Source organism: Panthera tigris, chromosome C1 (assembly GCF_018350195.1).
Source record: "Panthera tigris isolate Pti1 chromosome C1, P.tigris_Pti1_mat1.1, whole genome shotgun sequence".
Lineage (NCBI taxonomy): Eukaryota > Metazoa > Chordata > Mammalia > Carnivora > Felidae > Panthera > Panthera tigris.
The window spans coordinates 182643637-182671325 of NC_056667.1; the positions used below are offsets into that span (position 1 = coordinate 182643637).

At 37.0% G+C, this 27689-nt stretch overlaps 1 protein-coding gene across 2 annotated transcripts in view; it reads left to right on the plus strand.

Annotated features, from left to right (window-relative positions):
- PLCL1 (phospholipase C like 1 (inactive)) overlaps positions 1–27689 on the plus strand; it is a 343861-nt gene that overhangs the window by 310116 nt on the left and 6056 nt on the right. The window contains exon 6 of one of the 2 annotated variants that reach the window (XR_006220873.1): positions 21190–21445. Coding sequence is in view for 1 of the 2 variants with exons in the window: in XM_007094729.2 (XP_007094791.2) it covers positions 21190–21372 (183 nt within the window). In the remaining variant the exon portion in view is untranslated. Of the gene's footprint in view, positions 1–21189; positions 21648–27689 lie in introns of those variants that run through there. The other variant, XM_007094729.2, reaches the window with a different exon arrangement.

The following is a 27689-nucleotide window of genomic DNA, read 5'->3' on the forward strand; positions in this document are numbered from 1 at the left end:
CCACTGCATCCAAGATACACCCATTATTACTCCACTGGCTCCTGCCTCCCCCAGCTATACTTGTTGTCATATTACCTGACCTTGAAATTGCTATTAACATCATGGCCAGTCCTTTGGGTTTTTTTCTTCCAGAAAATTTTATTATAAAAGGGCCTGAGTAAAAGGTAGGGGACAGTATACATACTGGTTATGAAAAGGTGGGCTAGTTTTGGGGTGAGGTGGTTCTTCCTTGCTAGAATTAAACAGTTGGACAATAAGATTTTGCTGGTGGAGTGAATGGCAGTGGTCCTGGGAAATTCTAGGCTGAAGTGAATGTGTATTTAGTGGCACCCAATTTATTCTTTCATTCAACAAATGCTTTGGATCCCTGTTGAGCAAGACCCTTGCTAAGCTGCTGGGAATATAGCTGTGCACATGATGTAATCAACCTCTACACTCAAGAAGCATGTGTTCTTGTAGGGGGCACAGATGTTAAAAGGTGCAAGCCATAATTAGTTATTAAGTTGTAATTGTGGCAAGTGCTATGTCAGGAGAAAGGCTGGAGAGAGTGAAAAATAATTTCACTTAATTCATTACATTGCTAAAGGTTGGCATCATTTTTTAGCCTTTGTTGTCTAATGTGGAAAAGCTAGCTACAGGTATCTATTAAAATAAAAATAACTAAAATGAAATAAAACTATATATTCAGTCCACCAATGGTACTAGTCACTTTTCAAGTGCTCAGTAGCCAGTTGTGCTGGTGACTACCATATTGGACAGCAGAGATGTAGAATAGTTCCATCATTACAGAAAGTTTCTTTGGCAAACACTATCTGGGCCATAGAGGTATACCAGAATTATGAAGTAAAAAAGAGAATTCTTAACTGTTAATTCCTTAGAGACTAGAAGATATATATATCTATATATATCTATATATCTATGTCTCTATCTATCTATCTATCTATCTATCTATCTATGTATCTATCTATGTATCTATCTATCTACCCAAACAGTCCACTTTTGGCTTCAGGCCACAGTGCAAATCTCATCTTAGTCTGGCCTTCAAAATGAGAAATGGGTCTTCAATTTAAACTACAGGCAGATTTTCTTTTCTCTTCGTATTATGAATGTTGAGGTTTTGCATTCTTTGAGCATTCATTTTTGTATTTATGAACAATTTGTCCATAGTAACTAGGGGATTTTTCATATTTTTCCTTTTATTTAAGAGAAACCTGAGTATATAACATAAACATCCTGTGGTGTGTAGATAGGAAGAGCGCTGGAGACTGTTACTTTACAATAGTGTAGTAGCACTTGGAATGTTCACAGCTGGGAGAGCTCATCTCAACTTCAGCATAGTCTGTCTCTGTTTTTCCAAGGACAAGAGAAAAGAGGAGAGAATAATATGTGGGCAGAGAAGAAAAAATTAGCTGTGGCGGTTTAATACCCTTGAAGTTGGTGTTACTGGAAAACTTCATGAAAATAATGCGACCTGAAGCTGAGGATTAGAACAAATATTATATCATGGTGGGGGATGTGCTTTGGCCGCCACACCTAAAGGTCACCCTTTGAAGGCCGCTGAGACGGCTGCCAGGATCCATTGATTCCTCTGTAGTACTGAAACATCTCCTGGCAGGTGTCAGCCTGGCTGCTTGAACACATCAATATGGAAAGTTACAGAGTAGGGAAGAGTGGCCCATGGGATCCTACTGGATGGTTAGAATGCTTCAGTGTTTGTTCTGAATAGACATTGTGTGAATTTTTACTTAAGCTGCATAACAAATATGGCCATGTGGAATAAACAAATATTGACAAATGTATTTTTCTTACAGGGATATCGCTTTTTTTTTTAAGTCTTTAGGGTAACAAAGTTTTAAAATCCTGTCTGGGTGTATACAGTACCTTTAATTCATGTCTAGTGAGGTTGCTGTCTTGTTAAGTAGGTCATTTCCTTTAATGACGTGCTTTCATTCTTCTTGTATAAGTTGCCACTCACCCCTATGCTCCAGCCACAGCAATCCCTCTGCAGTTCTCCAGATATCCCCTGGTCTCTCCTGCCTTCTTAGGTAATTTTGCTTAGTGGCTGATATTTTGGATATTTTTTTCCTCCAAGTTTCTCAGAAAACATGGAAAGATGGAAAAAAGTGGTCGTAAAATGATCTGCTTCCCCAGCCATGAAGATTTCCCAAGGGGCTGCATGAAGGGAGCTGTCTCTTCCTTGGCCCTTCCCTCATTTCCATTTCAGTCCCAAACCTGAGATGTTAGCATTCATTCTGCACTATTAGCAAGTTAAAAATGATAGAACTGTTTCCTAAGAAGGTTAGCAAATGAAGGAAGCTGGTTTTAAGTGTTATTTTGGTAAGTGTGTGTGTGTGTGTGTGTGTGTGTGTGTGTGTGTGTGCGCGTGCGTGTGTGCGCATGTGGGCTTGTATTCTTAGTCTCTTTGTATCCTCATAGTTGTAAAACTGACTTTTGTCCTCTCCACTTTTATTTCTGGTGGGTGTTTATGGCACAGCAGGATGGAGAAGGGCTAAGGGAAGTATCTATGGGGTGGACTCTTTCAACTGCCCTTCAACTCATATATCTTCCTTACTGTGAATATTCATAAATGCATAATGGTAACATTTCCCCCATGCTGAATCATTGCTAATAACCCCCCATCAAGTAGAGGAAAGATCTTTATGTCTTAAAACTATCAACAGGTTACTTGAACCTGAGAGCTTTGTCATATTAGATTGAATGGTATGTGTTAACATTTTCAAAACAGCAAGTATAAAGATACTGCCTTATACATATAAGAGGCATTGATATGTTAACCTATTTATTTTTGATTTTATAAAATAAACCTTATTGGACATTTTAGAGTTATAATTTTTTCTCCATTTGCCAAATTGTAAAAGCAAGTGGCTACATTTTTTTTTTGTCTTTGAGGAGGCATGACTAGTTCAGATGTCGCTAAGATACTTTCCTTCTGTGAAAATCATTTTCTACTGTGTGAACATAGTGTTCGCTTCTAATTTAAAAGCTTACTTATACAGGTTAGTGTTACATTAATGTTTTTTGATGACTTTTTAAGTTTTCAGAATGTCTTTGAGGTTACTTTTACATACCTAGAATGATTGAAGTGTGAATTTACATGGAAGCAGATGAATAAACCAAATAGTTTTCGAGGGACATTTCTAACCATTGGAGCACAAGCTTTTTGTGGACAGACAGGAACTCCCTAAGCCCAAAACAGGGGAGCCACCTGGTGGACAACATGAAATTCTTCATTTTGTGGAGGTAGTTGTACATGCATGGACTATGAAATCCCTGCTTTTATACTTTTTAATGTAGGTAGGTTTACTTATATATTTAAGTTAACATGCTTTATACTTTTAATTGATGAGTGCCTTTCTCACTTCATATAGTTAAAAGGGCCCTAAAATAAGGAGAAAGAATATTAGGATACTATGAAAATCAATTTAGAAGAACAATCAGTTCAAGAAGTAGAGGTTTTTAGTTATTCCATTTCATATTTTGTCTTTTTCCTTTCGCAATTCATTGTTCAGCCAAACTGTGTTTATATATATAAAATGGCTTTTTTGAAAGACTTTCAGCTCCCCTCTGGCTACTCTACTTCCTATCTCTCTCTTCGCCTACACAGCCAAACTTCTTAACAAGGTTGTTTACACTTGCTGAATCCACTTCCTTACCTCCCACACAGTCCTTAGTCAACTTTAATATGTCTTCTCTGCTGACACTCCATTAAATCATTCTCACCAAGGTCACCAGTCACCTTCTTGTCACGAAATCGTGTGAACAGTTTTTAGCTTTTATTTTCTCTGACTACTTGGGAACGTTCTGCATGACTGGTCACTCTTCCTTCTTGCATTTCTGCTTTTCTTGAATTTTGGGACACTGCCCTCTCCCTGTCTTCCTCTTACACCTCTGGCTCTTTCTTTCCAGTGGTTTTTGTAGATTACCCTTCCTCTCTGTCCTTCTACTAAATGCTGGTGTTTCTTAGCATTCTAGCCTAGGTGCTCTTCTCACTCCATTCTCTCTCCCTGGGTCACAGTGTCCATGCACATGGTTTTTATTACCCTAGCTCTGCTGTCAAATTCCAAATGTGTATATTTGGTCCACAGGTCTCTCCTAATCTGTAGATGACCTCCATTTGCCACCCTTCCTTCCAAGCTACCCTTCAGGCATTGCACTGGGGAGGTCTTTCCACCACAGGGAGGTCAGCATGTCTCAAACTGTGCTCATCTCCATGCACATCTACCACCTACTCTCAGTGACACCATTGGTATCTCTACTTGAGTGAATAAATGAATGAATGAATGACAATTCAGAGTTATCCATGCAAGCATCCTGGGAGTTACTCTTGATCTTTCTCCTAAACCTCCACCTCTAAGCAATTACCAAATACTGTTGGGTCAACCTCTGAAATATATCCCTGAGTGATCTCCATTCTCATAGCTATTGCCTAGTTTTTTCATTCATCACCTGAGTTAGTGAAAAATCTTTCATTTCCCATGTACACTATCCCCCACTGCAGCACAGTAGCTCAAGTGACCTTCCTAAAACATAAATCTAATTATGGCTAGTCTTTGTGTTTAAAGCCCTTCCAAAGATCCCCATGGTGCCTCCTGCAAACTTCCCGACTACCTCTAGGGAGCTCTTTGTGACCTCTTTCCTCTCCAGCTTCATCTCTCACCTCTTCATCTCTCCAGCGTCCTCTGCCATGTGCTCCTCTAGCCACACTGAACTTTTTCAAGTTCCTCGATGGCACCAGCTGTGCTCTCATGCCCAGCAGTTATGGGAGCTGTCCCTTCTGCTTCAAAAGAGTGTCTTGTATCCCTGCTTCTGGCGGGGGGCGGGGGGGGTGGGCGTCCCCACCCTATTGTTTACACTGCATCAGGGGCACTTTATCTGTGCTTCAGCTGTTAGCTCAGGTACCCAGTTTTCAGGCTGCCTTCTGATACCTCCTTCTCCAGTCCCTCCATCCTCAACAGGATTAGGAATCTTTGCCATGTGATTTCCACCATACCCTGCTCTTCCCCATAATAACACTTTAATCACTTCCTGACCTCTTTCCCACCAGAAGTCTCTTATTTAAAATAATTAAATGATAAATTTTAACACCACAATTTTAATCTGAGCCCTAATTAATAAATGACAGATTTTCAGTATATACGATGAGCTCAAAGAACATCTCCTCCAACCCCCTTCTTTAATAAAAAGGAAAGTGCAGCCATGGGAGTTAGTGGTGATATCCCCAAGGTCACACAGCCGATTCCTAATTTGTTCATCATTCTTTCCACTGCCGACATCAGTTGCAACCGCTGTCTTTTCTATCCTTGTGACTGATTCTGGCTTTCTCTATCAGAAGCTTAGAGAGCTTTAGCTGGGATGAAAGTGTGGTTTAAACTGTATTGTGCCTTGATCATCAACCAATCAAATGGTGTGGTTCAAATTGTGATGGGCCTATCATTTTTCATTTAAAGTATTTTTTTTTTTTTACCTGAGTTACAGGGAATAGGGACTCATTCAGGCTTCATTGGGTGAGAAGCATCTATGTGACAAGGCAGGAAACATGTCTTCTGAGAAGAAGAGAAGCCACAGAATGGACAGTCTCACAGGGACTTGGGCTGGAAGACCATTGCATTCCAAGCAGGCTTTAAGGGACTGTATTTTTTTCTTCTCTCAGGAGTAAGAATTGTGGATTTTCTCTCTAGTGTGGTGGCCTTGAAAAGGCTCAGCTCTCTCTTCTTTCTTGCTTTCCTCTATATATTTCCTAGCACCTCTTTCTGGCTAAAGCTCTTTAAATTTCCCAGGTCACCTTCTAAGAGAGTTAATCTGATTACTTTAACTAATTGCCATCATTGCTGCCTGGAGTCGTGCCAGCTCAGAGGTCACTGGCCAGCTATTAATTGGCCACTCTTGGGCTACATGTGAATGCTCGGTCCAACCAGCTGTGGCCAGAGTGGCAGGCTATAGTGCAGAGTAGGGCCATCCCACCTCAAGGTCAGCCCAAGACTAGTTTCTTTAGCAAGTGTCTGTGCACATGGTCAGGCTCACACAAGGCTTGTTCTGGATTTTCTACATGGTGATAATTTAAAGTTCATTTTTAAAATGTGCACACTTTTTGGTCTGCATATCAAGTATTGAACTATTGGAACTGAATATGAATGTTCTCTCCCACTAGTTTCTGACAGTTGATTTTCACAGTCATCTGGGAAGAAACCTAAAGACTAGACAGGAAGAGCATTTAGGGAGGTATCAGCCTGGCACTCATAAAATTGAATGGGTTTGGTGAATATATGATGAATTTTTCCAGGTATATATATTTATAAAGTTGATTTAAAAATGAGAAGGTAAGAATGATGGTATCTGAAATTCAGAAGAAATGTTTTGAAAGGTGTATGTGATGATTTAATGGTGCATTTTCCATAAGGTGGATGGGATGATGCTGTGGAAATGCATGTTGTTCAGAAAAGTGGTACTCACTGTTGTGAACTTGCTGTTGAATTTCTCTGTGAGCTCTGCCATTCATGCTTTTGCTCTACTGTCACAAAGCTGGATCATTATTTTCAGAGGTGCTAATAACGTGTGAACCTTGATTGGATTCTGGATTTTAAAAAGTTGCCTGAGATATTTTGGGACATTTGGGAAAATTTAATATGCATTTCATATCGGATGAAATTGCTGAATGAGTGTTAATTTCATTGGGGTAATAGTAGTATGTGGTTATGTCCTTCTTTTCATGATGATATGCCTACTGAGATATTTAGGGTGAAATATATATAGATAGATGGAATAGATAAATTGACTAAGCCAAAATGATATAGTATGAACAGTTGGTAAATATAGATGTTATTATTTCAACTTGTGTCTAGCATAATTTTTAGTATATTTATTTATTTTGAGAGAGAGAGAGAAAGAGAGTGTATGAGCAGGGGAGGGGCAGAGAGAGAGAATCCCAAGCAGGCTCTGCACTGCCAGTGTGGAGTCCGATGCTGGGCTCGAACTCACAAACCCTGAGATCATGACCTGAGCTGAAATCAAGAGGCTTAACCGACTGAACCACCTAGGTGTTCCCGTGTAGCATAATTTTTAAAGTAAACAACACGTTGGAGCAAAATATGTTGCTAGTAGTTTGGTGTTGTGGGTGACTTGAGTTTGAGATCTGAAAGTTGAGTGAGTCTTAGATTAGGGAAAACAGGTCTTGAGATATTGGCATTTCTTTGGTGTAACGGTAGTCTGGTGTTTTAACCAAATGCCCTGCGGGATTTAGGGCACCGACAATGAACACCTCATTACTGACCAAACCTCCAAACATTCCTTGTGTTGGAAGCCAAGTTGGCCACTCCTCGATTTAACTATTAATAAGAAGTAGCCATTTCATCTGATAGCTGCCTTACCTTCATTAGTTAAAAAACGACCCATTGGGTGGAGGATGCAGGGCAGTTGCCCCTTTAATAGTGTCTTGCTGAAAGCTATTTGGCCACTGCAGTTGACACAACCTAGAATTCCTGCCAGCATAATTGGGTGCCTAACGGGCTGCTGGATGGGCTAGCCCTGAACATGTCATGACACACTCCTAAAGGGGACAGTTTCAGCCTATTTAAAAGTTAACGGTTTTGCAGAGAATAAAGATGTCTTTGGTAAAAGGACACGTCTAGACCAGATGTGGTATGGCTGTCATTGGGCTGCAGGGAATGCCATGCACATTGAAAGCCGTGTGAATGGTGCCCTTCAAGTTGTGCAGCCCAGGACCAGATGGCACAAAATACCACTTGTGTGCTGAAACCCTCAGGACTGTGGAGGTGGTTAAGCAGCTGAAGCCATTTTGTGATCAGTTCACTCTGTGGCCCATTGTTATTACATTTACACTCTTATTCTAGCATTTTTGCAGATTTATTTTTTGGATAGATGAAGTAGCCGATAACTTAAGCAATGTAATCAGTAATTTCTTACAGTGAAATTCCAAGCAAATAGAATGCATTTTCAAAGTGTTCTTTTTGTACTAGTAACTATCTCTATAGTCTTTGTCTGCTGTGGGGTTTGGAGTATCCTGCATCTTTCAGGCTGCTGTGAATGATCTTTTTGAAATGGAAATAGTATGAGCTGGGTAAGTAGAGGTTGCTCTAGAAGCTCCTTCTGTGTTTGGCCTACAGCACTCATGACACTATGAATTCCGATTTCAGGGTCATTTACTATCCAATGAAAGTTAATTTGAGGTATCAGGAACTTTCAAACAGCGTTTGTTTTTTGTGCTGATGACCATCCATTACTGAAATTTCATTTGAAATGCAATTAATTATCTTTGTCACCTTGCTAAAGGTTGATACTAATCTTCTGTCCTCTCTTATTAGATCTGTTGACACAGAGGCAAATGATCACAATAATGGGAAGGAAAGAGCAGAGAGCAGGAGAGTCAACAGGCAGTGGCTTCTTACTGTTTTATTGAATGGTTCTTTTGTCAAAATGACTGCAAGAGAATTCTCAGTATGCCAGTCTCATCACACAAACCTAAATTCATGAAGTTTTCTGCACTTGAGTCATATTTTTAAAGTTTAGCTCAGGGGTCTCTATTATTCAGCTCACTGGTGTTGAAGCAATTTTGTTGACATTTTCTGTAAGTGGATTAGGCTCACAGTCATTGCCCAAAGCAGACAGATGGCTTCTTACACAGAACACCCTTGCAGGAACCTATCTTATGGTATCTTCAGAAATATAATGGGTCTGTCACAAGAGATAATGTTTGTCATTAATTTCTTTTGGTGACAGATGACTTCAGTTCATTTTTACTTTCTCACCTGCCTTAAACAAATTGGCTGTTTAACATTTTTTTTATTCCAATAGTGAGCAGTGCTTCGATGTTTTACACTGAGCAATGATGTGACCTCTAAATTACAAACAAGGAAATAAGCTTTTGCACGGGAGAGGGTGATACATTCTGCGGTTTCCCAAGGAACGTTCCCCCATCAATGGAATTATTACTCTTTTAATTTTAATCATGATGGGGTCTTTCACAGGTTATCAGTCCTGCATTTTATTCTCTGCAACAGATTATTCCCTCTATTTTGCCAACTTGTCTTTTTTAAGTTTCAAAGTGGTTTTTGTTTCCTCTCATTTTGTAAGGTAGAGACAGTACAGTAGATATCTATAACATTGTCATTATTGCTAGCAAAATATTGCATTACTGAAACTTAAAAATTTTCTGTTTATAGGATAATTATAATGCTAACATTCATTAGAGTTTGCCACATATTATTCTAAATAACTCACATGTATTGTGAATACAATTCTTAGAGCCATTTTATGGATGAGGAAACTGAGGCACCAAGTGACTTTGCTCAAGGCCAAAAAGCTAATAAGTGGTTGGAGCCCAGGATTTGAATATAGGTAGGCTGACAGTGGCGGTCACACTATATATTCACCTACAGAATAGCAGTATGGTTACAATTCAAAGCCTCTGGGCCAAACTGCGATTATGAGAGAAATGTGGCATCCTTAGAATCAGATGTATTCTTTCATCACTCCTGGAGTTCTGGCTCTGCTCCCCAATTTGTGTGTGCCGCCATCTCGGCCAGCCAACGTATGGGGGAGGTTTTTAGGAGCTCGTGGATACTGCAAGGAGAATCAGTATCCCAGGGAGCTGAGAACTAACAAGTCCTCACATTAATAGCATCCTTTAAAATGTACAGCTAGTGCCTGTAATGAATTTGATTCTCCCATAATCTTCTTTTTTGGATCTGATCATGATGATATCTTTAAAATGAAAACCAATTATCTTCTCCACACTTCTCCCATTCATGAGTCTTCTACCATTGCTTTTATATTTCACTTGTCTGAAAATTTGGCTCAGATTAAAATTATTAAATTCTTGCAAACGCCGTATATACCTTGAAGGCAAAAATCAGACGTCAAAGTATCAGCACAAAGGAAGTATTTATGTGTGGGACATTCATGGGGTTTTATCACAGGATTTTTTTTCTTATTTACTTATTTAGGATTTTTTTCATTTTTAAACCAAATCGCTCTTAAGCTATTTTTTTCTTCTCCCCATTTCTAAGATCTATTAGATCACATGTACAACATATCATGTAATGTACCTCAATGCAAAGAAAAATAATACAGTGAAGAAAAAGCATCTGTTGGCCTGGGAAGCAGGCAGTATTAGTTATTTCCTTCATACTTCTTTTCTGTGTGAACTTAGGCAGTATATTTACTTAGTATTCTTCACCTGTAAAGTTGAAAAAAATGATAATTGATCTTCAAATATCTCAAAATATTCTCAAAAATGTGAAGTAGTTGCCAAGAACTCTTACTTAGCAGAGGAAAATGATACTGTCACTAAACGATACTTCATTGAGTGTTTTCCACTTTCATTGTTTTTTCTTCAGTATAAACCCAAGGAAACAAAAAAATTCTACGTTGGTAAAATATAAGAGAAAATGGCATGTATTTGGCCATTTTGGTGCTATGTCACAGAGGCAGTATCCTACTAAAGCACTCTCCCATCCTATCTCTCTCTATGTCAGCAAGACTATAGGAGGATTGAGGACTCAAGGCAGGTATCAAAAGATCCTTATATCATATTTCACTTGTTATAAGATGCCAAAAAAACGAAGATGCTTCTGTGTCTCAAATTGTTGCTCAGATGTGTCTTAAACAGGAGAGACTTGTTTGATCCCCTAGGCTACATGTTCTCACCACATCACCTCCCTGTAAGCGCACGGCACCACTTGTGATTAGACATAATTTTATTTTTGTGGCTTTTGGATTTATGCTTGTATCCCTAACTAGACCTCAATTCTATGCGGGAGGAAAGGGCATCTGTGCTTACCGTCTTACCCAGAGTCTAGCCCTGCAGTTCTTAATGCGTGCAGTACTGCCCTCTAGAGGGCACTTTGGAAAATTGAGGAGGTGATGGAAGAATTCTCTGGAGGTATTTAGTGGGAGCAGCCAGGAATGCTGGGTGTCCTGCACTGTGCAGGACAGGGCAACATAAAGAACAGTTGCCCTCATCTTGCAAGACTTTAAGTCCTGCCTTACTAAATCATCTAAAATCAGAGTACTTTAGTACACGATATTAATCTTTTTACAAGAAGTTATGTGAAAGGCCCAGTATCCGAGGAAAACATAGTTACTGAGAGGCATGTCTAAATGAATGAAGATATTGTTTCTAAATTATTGAATAATTTATTCACTCTGGGAATTCTGTCTACTTAATTGTATGATTGCTATACAGTAAGCAATTTTGGAACAAACTGGGAAGTGAGTTACTGGTTTTAATTTGATACTTTGTTATTATTGACAATCCATGGTAGACATCCCACAGTGTCCTGTGAAGTAGAAGCTGATATCATCAATCACAAGAAAAATATCCTTTGAGATACCTTTGAAGATTTGGCAGCTCTGGTAGGGTGTATGAGTATTATTTATTTGCTCACTTGTGGACTATCAGACTTTTTCTCCATGGTGAAAGTCTGTACTTGTCTTGGTATGTTATCCCTATCTTAAAAAATTTTTTTTTAATATTTTTATTTTACTTTTGAGAGAGAGACAGAGTGTGGGCCAGTGAGGGACAGAGAGAGAGGGAGACACAGAATCTAAAGCAAGCTCCAGGCTCTGAGCTGTTGGCACAGAGCCTAATGTGGGGCTCGAACTCACGGACTGTGAGATCATGACCTGAGCTGAAGTTGGATGCTTAACCGACTGAGCCACCCAGGCACCCCATGTTATCCCTATCTTAATTAAAGTTATTTTCCTTTCTTCTTTTATTATATGCAAATAGGTGTGATCTGTTGCCATTATTTGTTTTTATGCTAGTGTCTATCTGGTGCATCTACACTGTCATTTTCCTATATTCTTTGTGTGTGTGGAATGGCATCTGATCTCTTTGTTTCTCTGTTGAATTTAATGAATTCATATTAAGTAAGTTCAGGCCCCTGCCTACTTCATTATGGTTTCTTGTGTGCCTGCCTGTTTAAATATTATAATACATATTATTTTGTTTTAAATGACCATTCTTTTATTTCTCTTTACAGTGTAGCTAGGATGCTATTTTTACTTCATTTTTAATGTATATAACCAGCTTATATTAGTTTTGACTTTCATTGTATGATAGTAAAGGGAGCCTTGCAAAATATTCATTTTAAAGAACCTTGGTTTTGACAGAGCTGGGACCCACAAGTCAAAGACAAAATGCCTTGTGTATAGAATATGTTTAATAAATATTTGCTTGATGAACAAATAGATGAATAAGGCAAAAGTGAAGACATAAATCTTTGTTGATAGTTAAGGGAGACTACCATGGCTCCTAAATCAAAGGAAGGAGGTGGGTGTGTCTTCGTTCACACACGCAAAGCTGAGAACGACATACAGTAAGGACAACAAATGGGAATCGGAGGTATTGAATTCTATACTTCTTAAGTTCTGGTCAACAAGTGCATCTCAGTGCAATAGATTTTATTGAGGAATGCAATGTTACCCATCACGAATGGCATATGTTGTCAGCACTGTTGCTGCTGGATTGTTATTACCATTATTATTATTATTATCACAGTAAGTTAGTTAACACATTTATCAACTCACATAGTTACCTTTTTTTTGTGGTGAGAACTGTTAAGTAAGAACTGTTATGCTAGGAAGATTTACTTTCCTAGCAACTTCCAAGTATATAATACGGTATTGTTAACTGTCGTCACCATGCTGTATGTTAAATTTCAAGAACTTACTCATCTTGTAATTGAAAATTTATACTCTTTGACCACCTTCACCCTTTTTCTCTATCCCCTGCCCCGGGCAGCCATCAAACTACGTTTTGTTTCTATGAATTCTGTTTTTTTTAAGGTTACACATAAAAGTGAGATCATCCAGTATTTGTCTTTCTCTGTCTGACTTACTCCATTTAGTATAATGCCCTTGAAATGTCTCCATCTTGTTGAAAATGGTGGGATTGCCTTCTTTCTCATGGCTGAATAATATTGCATTATATATGCAACATCTTTTGAAATGTCATTAGATGCTATATATAGTATATGAATAATATATTAAAGAATATGTATATTATATACATATATATTAAAGATACATATATATTAAGGAAGATATATTAGAAATCTATTCGTTTGATGGACACTCAGATTGTTTCCATGTCTTGGGTATTGTAAATAATGCTGTAATGGGCATGATGGTGAGAATATCTTTTCAAGATCCTGATTTCATTTCCTTTAGATATATACCCAGAAGGGGAATTGCTGGATTATATAGTAGTTCTATTTTTAATATTTTTGAGGAAGCTCCATGCCCTTTTACATAGTGGATGTACCAGTTCACCTTTCCAGCAGTGCACAGATGTTCCCTTGTCTCTATATCCTTGCTGGTACTTGTTATCGCTTGTCTTTTTGATAATAATTATTTTGATATTAGTTATTCTAACAAGTGTAAGGTAGTTTTGAGTAGCATTTCCCTGATAATTAATGGTTGAGCACCTTTTCATGTACCTTTTGGGCATTTGTATGTCTTCTTTGGAAAAATGTTTATTCAGGTCTGTTGCCCATTTTTTAATCAGATTATTTATTTTTTTGTTATTGAGTTGTTAAATATATTGAGTATATTTCTATATACTTCTATATATTTCTATATATATATATAGAAAGAGAGAGTTCGAGAGTTCTTTATGTATTTTGGATATTAACCTCTTATCAGCTGTATGGTTTGCAAATATTTCTCCCACTCAGTAGGTTGCCTTTTCATCTTGTTGATTGTTTCTTTTGCTGTGAATTGCTGTGAAGAGCGTTTTAGTTTGATGTTGTCCCACTTGCTTGTTTTGGCTTTTGTTGCTTGTGCTTTTGGTGCCATACTGTTTTAATTACTGTAGTTTTGTATTATAGCTTAAAATCAGGAAGTGTGATGCCTCCAGCTTTGTTCTTTCTCAGAGTTGCTTTGGCTTTGCAACCTTTTGTGATTCCATGTGAATTTTAGAATTGTTTTTCTTGTTCTTATATTACCATTGGAATTTTGATAGGGATTGCATTGATTCTATAGATGATGTTGGGTAGCATGGGTATTATAATATTAATTCTTCTAACCCATAAACATGAGATATCTTTCCATTCATTTGTGTCTTCTTCAATTTCTTTTATCAATATTTGGTAGTTTTCAGTGTGCAGATCTTTTACTTCCTTGGCTAAATTTATTTTTAAGTATTTTATTGTTTTTGATGTTATTGTAAATTGGATTGTTATTTTTATTTCTTTTTCTGATAGTTTATTGTTAACCAATAAACAACTGATTTTTGTGTGTTGATTTTGTATCCTGCAACTTTAATGAATCCATTTATTAGCTCTAACAGTTATTTGGTGTAGTCTTTAGGGTTTTCCATATATAAGATAACGTCTTCTGCAATAAGAGAGAATTTTGCTACTTCCTTTCTGATTTGGATACTCTTTCTTTCTTTCTTTCTTTCTCTCTTTCTTTCTTTCTTCTCTCTCTTTCTTTCTTTCTGTCTTTCTTTCTAAAGTTTATTTATTTATTTTGAGAGAAAGAGAGAGAACAGAAGCAGGAGAAGGGGAGAGAGAGAGAGAGAGAGAGAGAGAGAGAGAGAGAATCCCAAGCAGGCTCTGCGTCATCAGGGCAGAGCCCAATGCGGGGCTTGATTTCATGAACTGAGAAATCATAACCTGAGCTGAGACCAAGAGTCAGATGCTCAACTGAGCCACCTAGGCTTGCTTTCTTGCCTTTCTTTCTTTCTTTCTTTCTTTCTTTCTTTCTTTCTTTCTTTCTTTTTTTCTTTCTCTTTCTTTCTTTCTTTCTTTCTTTCTTTCTTTCTTTCTTTCCTTTTCTCTTTTGTTCTCTTTTTCTTTCTTTCTTTTCTTTTTTTCCTAACTGCTCTGGCTAGGATTTATAGTACTATGTTGAATAGGACTAGTGGGAATGGGCACCCTTGTCTTGTTCCTGATCTTAAAGGAAAAGCTTTCAACCTTTCACCATTGAGTATGATGTTACTTGTGGTCTTGTCAGATATGGCCTGTGTTATATTGAGGTGTGTTCCTTCTATAGTCAGTTTGTTGAGAGTTTTTATCATGAAAGGATGTTGAATTTTGTCAAAAGATTTTTATGCATCTATTGAGATGATTGTGATTTTTATCTTTCATTCTATTACAGTGATGTAATTAAAATTATTAGTGAGTAGTATTTAAATAATGTTAAATGACTTCCTTTATATATACACTAAACAATACAAAGATAATTTCTTCTATATTAAAAACTATTTTTAAAAAAATATGGCTAATGTAAAGGTCTTATGCTTAAGACGCAGTTACCATTTTGAAGTAAATAGGGTTCTTCATTCCTTCAACATTGAAGTTAGTCAAGATTTCTTGATGAGAAAGATATTGTAACAATGGAGGATGTTATTTGAAAAAGAAATGTGGAAAAAGATCTTATTTGCTAGGTCTTACATATGCTTTCAAATTTAACTTTCAAATATAATTTTCATTATGTTGAATTTCAACAGATTCTAACTTCAAATTTTTTTGTAGTCTTTTGAATAATTGTGGTTATTAGACATGTCATGCTGCTTTAGTTTGCAATGTTGTCTTCTCTTTGAGAAGTACAAGAGAAATACCTCTGTCATGACATCACCACATTTTTGATCTGCTATTTTAATTTCTCAAATGAAGGACATTGTAGTAGTTATTTCTACCTCATTGGAGCAAAACATTTGACCTCTTCAGATAATACAGAAATTCCCCAAAAGCATGGTTTTTGAACTAGTAAGGTGGTAATAGGGCACCACCTACCACTACATGGTTTTGTCCAACAAATGGTAGCTGGAACAAATAAAGAGCTGTTAATTCCACCATACTGTCTATGGTTGACTTTTACTATAGTATTGTTGTCCGTGGCTATTGACACTAACTGTAGGTGTGGACCCCCACATGAAAGAATACCAGCGTATTGAGTATGTGCTGAAAAATACCCATACAAGTCTGCCAGGAGACAGAGCTACATTTGTTTATGTGTGTGGATGTGTATGTGAAAGCTTCTTTAAATATTTGTGGTGTGCTCTGAGATGGCCCACGCATTTCCTTCACACGCGACACGGACACTAGTCGTGATGTTCTCCTGCTCTTGTATGCACTAATAACACAAGGGATAGTGCAGTTCATGGGAAAAATGGGTGTGGAGGAGTCATGGATGTCTTTGGTAAGTTATTCTGCCAGATTGTAGCCAAAATTATTTTCAAATTAGTGTTGGGGAGGGGGAGGGAGCTGCCTTTCTTAGTAAGAGGAGGAATAATACAAATCCTAAATATCTTTTGATAAGTAATAAAATACATTGCTAATAGATAATTTACAAATATATAACTACTAAGTTTACTTGCATTTAGAATTCCAGCCCTTTTTATGATTGTGATATAATGAGATAATCTATGCAAATTTGCTTATAGTTCATATACTAAGTGTTCAATAAGTGTTAGCTTCTGTTTTGGATTGTGATGATATTTTATTGTCAACAATAAAGTCATTGGCAGTAATAAAAATTGTAGTGGTATTGTACAGCAGCCCATTTACAGTTTAAATTGCATCAGATATTTCTTGACTTCCAGGATTTTAATTGCAATCTAATACAGTTGCAAGGATTTGGTTATGACTGCTTAATCTCTCTTTTTTTAAAAAAGCTAATTAATCATCACTAATTTTTAGATTCAAAACCTCTATAGTGATCTCTCTATGGTTTTCTGTGATGCCAAGTGTTACTGTTTAAATGTGCTGGGATTTCCATGGACTCTTAATTTTGAGAGCCATATAAATGTGGAGGCTGAATTGTGGCTATTGCCCTTGAGACTTTCGATAGTCCTATTGTCCCATGAGCATCAGTCTGCCTGAGATGCCCTCTATTACTCTTACTTTTCTTTGGGTTAAATCAGTCCTCTTTTTTTCTGAAGCATCCCTAACATCAGAGGAGAGAAACCACAAATTGCTACGAGATCACTAGAATATTCAAACATCAGCAGCAGCTTGACATTTCTTTCAAGTTGAGTGTTCAGTGATCAAATTGTACATTAATTTTACATTTCAGGACATAACAATCCCAGATTTGTTTGAGTATCTAATAATATTCAGTTTACATAATTCCAAGTAAAGTTCTCTTCTCTCCTTTTTCCTCCCCTCCCAAGACCTGTGTTTGAGGAAATATTTTGAGCATATTTCTTTAGAAACACCTGTTACAATACTCCTTAAATACATACTACACGCGAATACCTTCTTCAAATTGATTAGCTGATCTGAATACCTAATACATGTTGTAGGAAATGATACACAGCACAACGACATTTTGACAGAGGAGATACTGTATAAGCTGGCTAGTTAGAAGTTTGAGAGGGCGTGTAACAGAGTAAAGAGAGGGATGCTAGTTGGCCAGGGGAAATTGCTGCACATATAAAGGGAAAAAGCACTAAAAAGGAATGCCAAGTTGGGAGTTGTTAACAATAAACTTCACTCTTTAATACAATAGTATAAGTCTTTTCTGGTCCTGATATCCTAATAGGGAGGACTCCAGGAGCCGCAGAACAGAAAGATGACCTTCATTCCCCCTTTTTAAAATAATAGGGGACAAAATTTTTATGTAAATATTTCAATGTAAAATCTTTATAACTTGGTCTTTCACTTTGTCTTCTTCTGTTAGTTAACAATTAAATTTCTCTTTCTATTTTTTTCTTCTTGTATCATTCAGCCAGGATGTGTCGTCTCCTGGTTTTTAGGAGATGATGTAGTTGTGTTTTCGTGCACTGGCACAAACTGTTTTCTCCAATTGGCCATTGTTTTCTAGAGAGACTGACTTCTGTGTACCAGAACCGGCACAGTCTGGCATTTGGGCCTGGATGCCACCTCTCAGAACTGATGAAATGCCATTCTGGCTGATTAATTAGATACGTTTCACAACCTGTTGAAGGATAAGGGACGTGAGAGTATTCTGCATTAGTAGCTTGAGAATTTTGAGATTTTTCTCCTTCTCTTACAATTAGGAAAGATGCCAATTTTGCTTTTGTTGTAATTTTAAAATGCTTTGTGAAAATTTCAAAACTAAAAGGAAAATGATGGGGCACCTGGGTGGCTCAGTCGGTTAAGCGTCTGACTTCAGCTCAGGTCACGATCTCACGGTCCGTGAGTTCGAGCCCCGCGTCGGGCTCTGGGCTGATGGCTCAGAGCCTGGAGCCTGCTTCCGATTCTGTGTCTCCCTCTCTCTCTGCCCTTCCCCCGTTCATGCTCTGTCTCTCTCTGTCTCAAAAATAAATAAACGTTAAAAAAATTTAAAAAAAAAGGAAAATGATGTCTTAAAAGTAACACTGAAAATGAGTCTGGATATGATCTCTTCATTAAGACAGTTTGGTTTTTAAAGGAATCTTTCAATTTGTAAATCCAGTAGCAATACACATATCTCTGTAAAACAGACTCTTGCAGGTGCATTTAAAAATGTTTTTGATGTTTATTTTTGAGGGGGGGGGTTGCAGAGAGAGAAGGAGACACAGAATCTGAAGCAGGCTGAGCTGTCAGCACAGAGCCTGATGCGGGGCTCGAACCCACAAACAGTGAGATCATGACTTGAGCTGAAGTCTGATGTCCAACTGACTGAGCCACCCAGCCACCCCACTGCAGGTGCATTTTAAGCAAATTAGTCAAATTTATCTGTTAACATATGTACAGTACCAGGGTGTTCATTATAGTAGTAAATTGCAATACTCGCTCTTTCGTATCACCTTATAGCATAGTTTACTTGTGATTATTTCAATTACAAACAGTTTTTCAGCATATTTTCTTTAATCTTTAAAACTGTGAGGAAGGCAGAAGGATATTTTCTTGTTTATAGAAGAGAAGCCCAAGGAGAAATTGTTGGAGCTGAAAGCAAAACTAAGATAATCTGACTTGTGTCCCTGTCAGCGTGTCCTTGGTATACCTGATCTTCCTGACTCTAACTGTCTCCTCTGAGTTCTGTCAGACTTGCCACGTGAGCAGTGATTCTCTTTATATCTGTGTTGTTTTCATGGGTAACAATAAATAGGAGGCTTTCATGTGCTTTGTAGAGTGCGCAATTTTCCTTGAAGAGATGTCATATCATGTAGTGCTTGAGACTGCAGACTTTGGAGGGGCGCCTGGGTGACTCAGTTGGTTTAGCACCCGACTTCAGCTCAGGTCATGATCTCACAGTTCGTAGGTTCAAGCCCCGCGTCGGACTCTGTGCTGACAACTCAGAGCCTGGAGCCTGCTTCAGATTCTGTGTCTCCCTCTCTCTGTGCCCCTCCCCCACTCACACTTTCTCTCTAAAAAATAAATTAAAAAATTAAAAAAAAAGACTCTAGAGCCCACTGCTGGGCTGTATTTGAACCCCAGCTCTACCACTTAGCAGCTGCATGATGCTGGGAAAGGTGACTGCTCTGGGCCTCAGTGTTTTTTCATCAATAAACCGAGAATAAGAAAAGTGCCTATGTTCTTAGGGATGTTGTGACAGTTGAATGAATGAACATATGTAAAGCATAAAAAAGAGTGCCAGCACAGAGTAAGCACTTCACACATTATTATGATTACTTAAGAATTGCATTTTTCAGAGTGGACGTGACTTTATTTTGCAGTGTCCAGAGGGGACTCATTATGTCTGCATTAAACAGAACCGACTCCCCAAATTCTGCTTGTGTAGTGAATATTTTTCCCTTAGAAAATCCATCTCTATCTGACAGAGTGTTCATTTGCTTGCCTTGAGTCTTAGTCTAAAGTATAAATATGGTGTGTGGAATAGGGCATTGAACCAAGGTATGAGACAGGGACTTTAGTCCCAGCTCATTTACCAGCTGTGACCTTGGGTCAGTCACTAAACCTCCTCAGGCTCAGCCTCTTTTCTCCTCAGAAGAAGGCTAGACTATTAGACTTCCGAGTCCACTTATCAAATCCCTTTCTGTGATTGAGGTGATCAGGGCAAGTCCACTTTAACAAAAATATTAGGCAAAGCCTTCCTTATGCATCCCATTTAGTTAAGTCCTGTTATTAGAAGGATTTAGCTATTATTACATAGGTAGTATTGGGAAGTGCCTGTGTAGATTTTGGGGAATTAAATATTCTAAGGCATTTTAACACAAATTTCCTCATATAGCCTAAGGAAAAACCATTCATCAAATTAAACAGCGTATCATGGAGCACCTTGGATAAAATAGGTGACGTATCCTTTGGCCGAGTCTCTGCTTTGTGGAGCAATCAGTGTAAACTCCGCTTCTTCCCACATTGTCCTTTGCAGTTCAGGGTCACCTTACCAGGCACTGCAGTGAGAATGGAGAGGAGAAAGAGAAAGGACTCTTTTGTCTGTGCACCGGGGGAAAAGGTGCCGGCTTCCCCACACTTGCTCCTTCAGGCTTCTGAGCCAGCCTCAGCTTATACATCGATCATTATAACGAAGAACTAAAATGAGAAATAAAAATAAGGAGAAAAAGTCTTTCTTGAGCAGTGATGTAACTGACAGCTGATGATTTCCTGTGATCCTCCTTTACTTTTTGTTTTGAAGGACATGCTGAACCTCTGGAGCCTTTTTTCTCCATCAGCCAGATGGGAACACTGTCCTTAAGGACAATGTGGGTAAAGACAGAAGGAATGTGGGTGACTAATAACATTAAAAGACAGATTGCAAGGATAACCCAATATATAAACCCCAGCTCGCCAAGCATGGTGGTGTGTGATTTACGTCACAGAAGATGTTTGGGTTCGTAAACTCTTGTACACTGAGGGGCTGACTTAACTTTCAGTTCTTTGAGGAAGAGCTTCCTTCCTTGATTTCTCCCAAGCCTAGGAATGCTGGGCCTGGGTGGGACAGGGGTGGCAGCAGTGTGCAAAGTCTCAGACCATGGTGAGGGAAGGGTGGATTGTCCTCAGTAATTCAGAGGAGCCCCCCACCCTCGCCCTGAGGTTGCTCCTTATAACAGGAATCTCAAGGGGGTGCTGTCAACCACAGAGCTGATCAGGATCAGGTTGAGGTCCTTGGCTTAAAGAGCAAAGACCGTCAACAGTGCTAGAAAAGAACCTGGGGATAATGCCTTGAAAAAGTGAGCTCTCAGGGTCTGGGTCTGTTTCCTCACTGAGTAAGAGCACAAACATATAGAGTGATATCACTCAGGATATGCCTGGTGCATAACTTTCTTCTTTGGTGTATATTTCTACTTGTTTGCAGGGCCAAGGAGATCTGTTGAAGAATGCCAAGAATGAAGCTGTAGAAAACATGAAGCAGATCCAGCTGGCGTGCTTGTCTTGTGGACTTAGTAAGGCACCTAGCAGTTGTGCCGAGGCCAAGAGCAAACGCAGCCTGGAAGCCATAGAGGAGAAGGAGAGTGGCGAGGAGAACGGGAAGCTGTGACCCTGAGCAGTACCGACACACTCACCCATCCTTCCTCTTGAGGACTCTGGTTTTTCTTTCTGGTTTTCTTTCTGTAAGCTTTTTAGAAATTCACAAAAAGGTACCCTCTATGGGGTATTGGACATAGACAGATATTTTCACAATGTCAGTATTTTAATGTAGTTAATTTATCTAAGTTAAAAGCTTTAGTAGCAGTGTTTAAAATTCTGAGATGAGTGTACATACCCATGTGTGGATGTGAGTGGGAGTGTGTGTGTGTGTGTGTGTGTGTGTGTGTGTGTATGTATGTGTGTGTGTGTGTATGAGGGAGAGAGAGAGAGAGAGAGAGAGAAAGAGAGAGACAGAAAGTGAAGTGAGAGAGAAAGGGAGAGGGAGAGAGATTGAGATCCTGTGAAAATCTATTCTATGTTGCATTATTCATTTAGTAAGTTATTATGTTATCATTTTGGGACAAATTTGTTAATCTGAAATTCTAAAGAGCACTTATTATAACCTGTTGCTGTGTTTAATTTTACTTCTCTACCTTCTTCATTTAATTTAGAGTTCTTAACATAGGTTATTATCAAAGGAAGCCAAATTTACCAGTGCATAGATGTTTTGATAGACTAAATATAGATTAGAAAAATTCCTAAGAATCACAGTAGAAATAAAAGTGAGTGAAAGATTAAAAAATGATCAGAATTTCTAAGAGAATCAGCAAAATCATTTCTTCACTTAGAAACTCTTTAAACTATTTATTAAATAAAATCAAATTTTAGAAAGTTTTTTTGTGGTTGTATATTAAACATGTATGATTTCAGTGGAAAAGCTGATCATAAGTGAATTTATACCCACCTACACGGAACTCTGAAACACAGTGAGAGCTCTGTTGTAATTAGGACTTTGATGTGACCTTATTTTCAGTTATAAAATGTCAAGGTTGAGATTTTTAGGAAGGCCTCATTCTTCCAAACTGGGAATCTAGCATTCATCTATAACAGACATGAGCAGCTAGGAGGTCTTGGCTTTTATTAAATATAATTTATTGTACTAAATTTAAATTTAAAGACATTGTTCAACCACATCATCATGTTGAATTGACATAAATTCCGTGGGTCAGATAACATCTTTGTGATGATTTAAGAGCTAACTTGTTACAAAATATGATATAATTTTAATACATGAACAAAAATATACATACAAAAGAAGCAAACTAATTAGGGTACATTTATAATTGCATCCAGATAATTTTTACCCTTATATCTTCATAAAGAACTTGAGTGTAATATGTTTGTTACTTCCACCAGAACTAAATGTTCTATGGTTATGAAAATATATTTATTTAAAACATTGCTTTTATTTTGAAAAGCTTCTTAATTAATTTGATTAACAAATACGCAAGTTTGGGGGAAACTAGGGAAGATAATTGTTAAAATTTTTGCAATTATAAGCATCTTCTATAGCTACTGTGTTAAGTTTTTTTCTGATTTCTTAATACTATTATGTTCATGTTGCACATTACTGAAAGTAAAGATATGAAACAACACTTTTATGGTTCTCTTTTATTATGAATTCTTTGAAAAGAGAAAAATAATGAAAATGAGTTATTATATTAAAAATATCTCAAAGGGTATGATATTTCCATGAACCAAATGTGAAATTTCTCCTTGGGTTTGAAACTGGGTGTTTAGCGAGGTTCATGAGCTCATTTTAAGGTAGGTTTTCAAGGGTACTATAATTGCCTGGAAAAATTTCTTTACACTCCATTATATTTAACCTGCACAGTAAAAGGAATAGTGGAATGTAGTATCTAACCTCCTTATGATAAAAAAAAGAGGTGATAGAGACAAAAACAAAATCCACTTTACATCAGCTAATTGGTTGGTTTCACCGGTGGACCTCTTCACCTCCCTGAATTCCATTCAGAGAAGTACATGCCTTTACTGGTGGTATGGAGAGGTGGGAAGAGAAGACAAAGGGTAAAAACTCTCAAAGAATATTATTAATTTCTTAATTTGAGGCTCAAAGCTAATCCTTAAAAGTGGCTTCCCTAGTTTATTCCAATTGTCCTAGAGCTCCACTTACAGGAGCTTACTCAAGTGTTCTTGGACTGTTTTTGTTTTTAGTTTAAATAAATTGAGTCTGGGGGGAAAAAAGTATTTCTGAGAACATGATATGGGTTCCACCTCATCTAATGGTCCTTCTGGCAATGGGTTGTCTACCAGTCTCTACTCCACTGCATTGGGTCTGATTGCTAGCCAGGGAGTGAAGGGTGGGGCAGGGTGGAGCTTCAGATTTTGAGAATAGAGAAGTTACAAGGGAAACATATTTCCTATAATGGTCTTGCCTCTGGATGGAATTATAGAAACAAAGCAAACTTCTTACATTATTACATTCTACCAGTGTCTGTCTTCTTTCCAGACTTGCACTGTAGTAGAAAAATCCTCCTTCCACCTGCTTAGCTTTTGATGATGCTAGGAATGTAATGGTAGATATTAATTCAATTTTTGTTTATTAATTTTTACATTACCAATGTGATATGAAGCAGAGATGGTAGGTGTTATCACTGACAGAGCCACTGATAAAGTGAATGGAAGATTTGACTTTAGATTCTGGTCTGTCTGATTTTATGTGGAAGAGTATTTGTTCAGTGGTTTTGATTTTTTAATTTAATTCTCAAAATTTTAAACTAAACTATCAACTCTTTCCTTTATAACCACCAATGAAAAGAACATTATTGTATTCTTTGATAATAAAATACTAATGATCAATATAAAAATGCAATAATACAGATATATAAAAAAATCACCCACTAGTAACATTATGGATTTATATCCATTCAGACACTGTTTAGAGTTTATGCATCTAAATGTACTTTCATTTTTAAGAAAATTGAGATCACATTATATAAAGTGTTTTTTGTAACAGTCTTTCCACACAATAAAAACAATACATCATGGATCTCTTTCTATGTCAATGAATATATCTGTACATTGGAACTCTCAGCCTTTGAATGGAATCTAGTCCACAAATAATGTATTTTATGTGGCTGCTGAATCTTTTTCAAAAAGTTTTAAACAATAGACAACTTTTAAAAATCATGAGATTTCACATAAAAATTTAATTTTCTACTTCTAAGATTGGGTATTCTGACAACACTAGACGTCCTTCTGCACCTCCCCACATGTTACTTGTCATGAATTAATTGGAGTTGGCCTCTCCAAAAGAGGCATGTGCTGTCCAGTTTGCCAAAGAGCTTCTTCATTCGTTTATGTTACATCTTGCCTCTGTAGATGTCTTAGGTGGTGATTCTTGATCCAAATTAGTATTAGTGTCTTATTATGTGGATTACTATAATATATTAAACAATCCCCTATTGTTAGACTTTTCTCTCCTAATTTCTTGTTATGCAAACATTGCAGTGATGAAAATCATTTTTTCAAAGTGGTACAATTTTTTTCTTTAAGACAAATTTCTAGAAGTGGAATTTTTGGGTCAAAGGTTAATAAATACTTTAGGGATTTTTTAGGGGATTTTGTGGGATTTTGTGAAAATTTTTAGGGATTTTGTGATACATTGCCAAATAGTCTCCAAAAAAACTTGTTCAATTTAAATTCCCACCAGGAGTTTATGAGAGTGCTCAAATCTTGGCTAATACCAAATGTAATTATTGTTATTTATGTCTTTGTCAATCTGCTAGCTTAAAAAATCTTATTTCTCTTTATCCTCTACTCTTTAGTGAGATTGAACACATATTAGTATATTCATTGACTTCAGATAATTTTATATAGATAGTTATAATTTTTCTGATTGCTTTTGAGTGGGATGGTAACTTTTAATCTGTTTATTATTATTTTTTAAAAGGCATTTACTTAATAAGAATATTAACCCTGTGTTTTTCATATATGTTGCTACTAATGTCTTTTGATATACATATACCTGATTTAATCCAAGCATGATTTTTTTTCCTTTATGATTAGTGTTAAGACATCTTCGCTGACCTATGCTTGTGAAAATATTATCCTATATTATCTGCTAGTATCTTTCTTGGTTTACTTTTCACATTTAAACCTATAATCCTCCTAGAATTGCTTTTTGTGTATAGTGTAAGGTAGAGTTCTAATTTCATCTGTTCCCAGAATGGATAATCAGTTGACCCAGCCCATTTACTGTAGATTGTTTTATGTCCATGACTCTGTAATGCCACCCTTGTAAAAATGAGGCACTTATATATGTGTGTGACTCTTTCTGGAATCTCTGTTTGGTTCCATTGGTCTGTGTCTGTCCTGGCAACATTGCTGTACTGTCTTAACTGTGATAGTTTTTTTAATGTTTTGATTATCAGAGAGAGTAGGCCTCCCTACTTCTCTACCTCTTCATCATTTTCTCGATTATTTTTGGTTCTTTGCATTTCCATATATCAATTTCTATCAGGTACCTTCTGGAATTTTTATTGGTATTACATGTATATATCATGTATATCAGTCATATATTACACGAATATATCATTTGGGGGAGCTTGGACATTCACATTATTGAGTATTACAGTCCATTCACAGGATGCATTACTCCCTTTATTCAGGTCTTATTTAATTTCTCTTAATACAATTTTATGGATTTCTGTATGAAGGTCTTGCACAACTTTCAGTAGATTTACTCCTAGGTATTTTATTTTTTTAAGCTATTAGAAATAGTAGCACTTTAAAATTTAAATTTCCAAGTTGTGGTATATAGAAAATACAGTATATTGTTTTGTAATGATCATGTATGGAATGAACTTGATAAACTAATTGTTGATTTTAAATTACCTATTAATTCTTTTAGATTTTGTAGGTAAATAATCATGTCATCTGCAAATAATGACAATTTTTTTTTCTTTTATGATCCTTAAGCATTTTACTTATGTTTCTTATCTGTTTTTCTTGATTTGTCGAACTGGTTAAAACCTCCAGTACAATATTCAATAGAAGTGATGTTAGTAAACATCCTTTCTTATTCCCAATCTTGGAGGAATTTTGCACTATTTCGTCGTTATGTACGATGTTTACTCAAGGTTCTGGTAGATTCTGTTGGGTAATTTAAAATTTTTTAAATATAAATTTTGCCATTGATATATAGATAAAACCATAAAACTCTTAGGAGAAAATATAGGAGAGAATTTTGTGAACTTGAGTTAAGGTTATGAATTTTAGACATGACACCAAAAACACAAGTAACAAAGGAAGAAAGATTGAACGTCAGATTTTAAAATTCTGTACTTCAAATGACACCATAAAGAAAGTGAACAATTTGCAGAATGAGTTTGCAACTTGTATATCTGTTAAAGGATTGACATCCAGGATACATAAACAATCACTACAACATCATAAAAAGACAACCCATTCTAAAAAAAAATGGACAAAGGATCTGAATAAACATTTCTTCAGAGAAGATACACAAATGAGCAATAACACATGGAAAGATGCTCAATAGCATTGGTCATAAGGAAAATTTAAATTGAAACCACAATGGGGTACCATTTCTCACCCAGCAGGGTAGCTATAATAAAAAGAAGGCAGATAGTTCAAGAGCTAGTGAGGATGTAGAGAAATTAGAACTGTGATACACTATTAGAGGAAATGTAAAATGGTCCAGCTTCTTTGGAAAAGAACCTGGCACTTCGTTGAAAGATTAAACATAGAGTTACCATGTGACCAGCAGTTCTACTTCTAGGCATATACCCAACAAAAATGAAGATATATGAACATAAATGTTCATAGCAGCATTATTCACAACAGCAAAAAAGTGGAAACAATCCAAGTGTCCATCAACTGATTAAAGGATAAAAAAGATAGCATATCTTTAAAATGGATTGTTCAACAGTAAAAAGAAAAGAAGTACCAATACATGTTACAACATAAATGAACCTTGAAAACATTATGCTAAGTGAAGGAAGCCAGGCACAAAGGCCACATATTGTATAATTCTATTTGTATGAAATGTCCATAGGAAAATCTGTGGAGACAGAAAGTGCACTAGTAGTTGTCAGGAGTTGGGAGAAAGTGGGGTGAGGAGTTACTGCTGATGGGTATGTGGTTTCTTTTGGGGGTGATGAAAATGTTCTGGAATCAGTGGTGATGGTTGCACCGCCTTGTGAAGGTACTAAAAACTACTATGTAGTGTAAAAGGGTGAGTTTTATCTTATGTAAATTATCAGTGAAAGGGTTCTTTAAAAAGAAGAAATGTAGAAAAGAGAGTTTACATAATGAATTGAGCACCAGTGAATAGTGAAATAACTCCAAAAGTCTGATATAAGAAATTGGAGTGGAGGAGAAGGGTGGTAGAAAATATATTTGAAG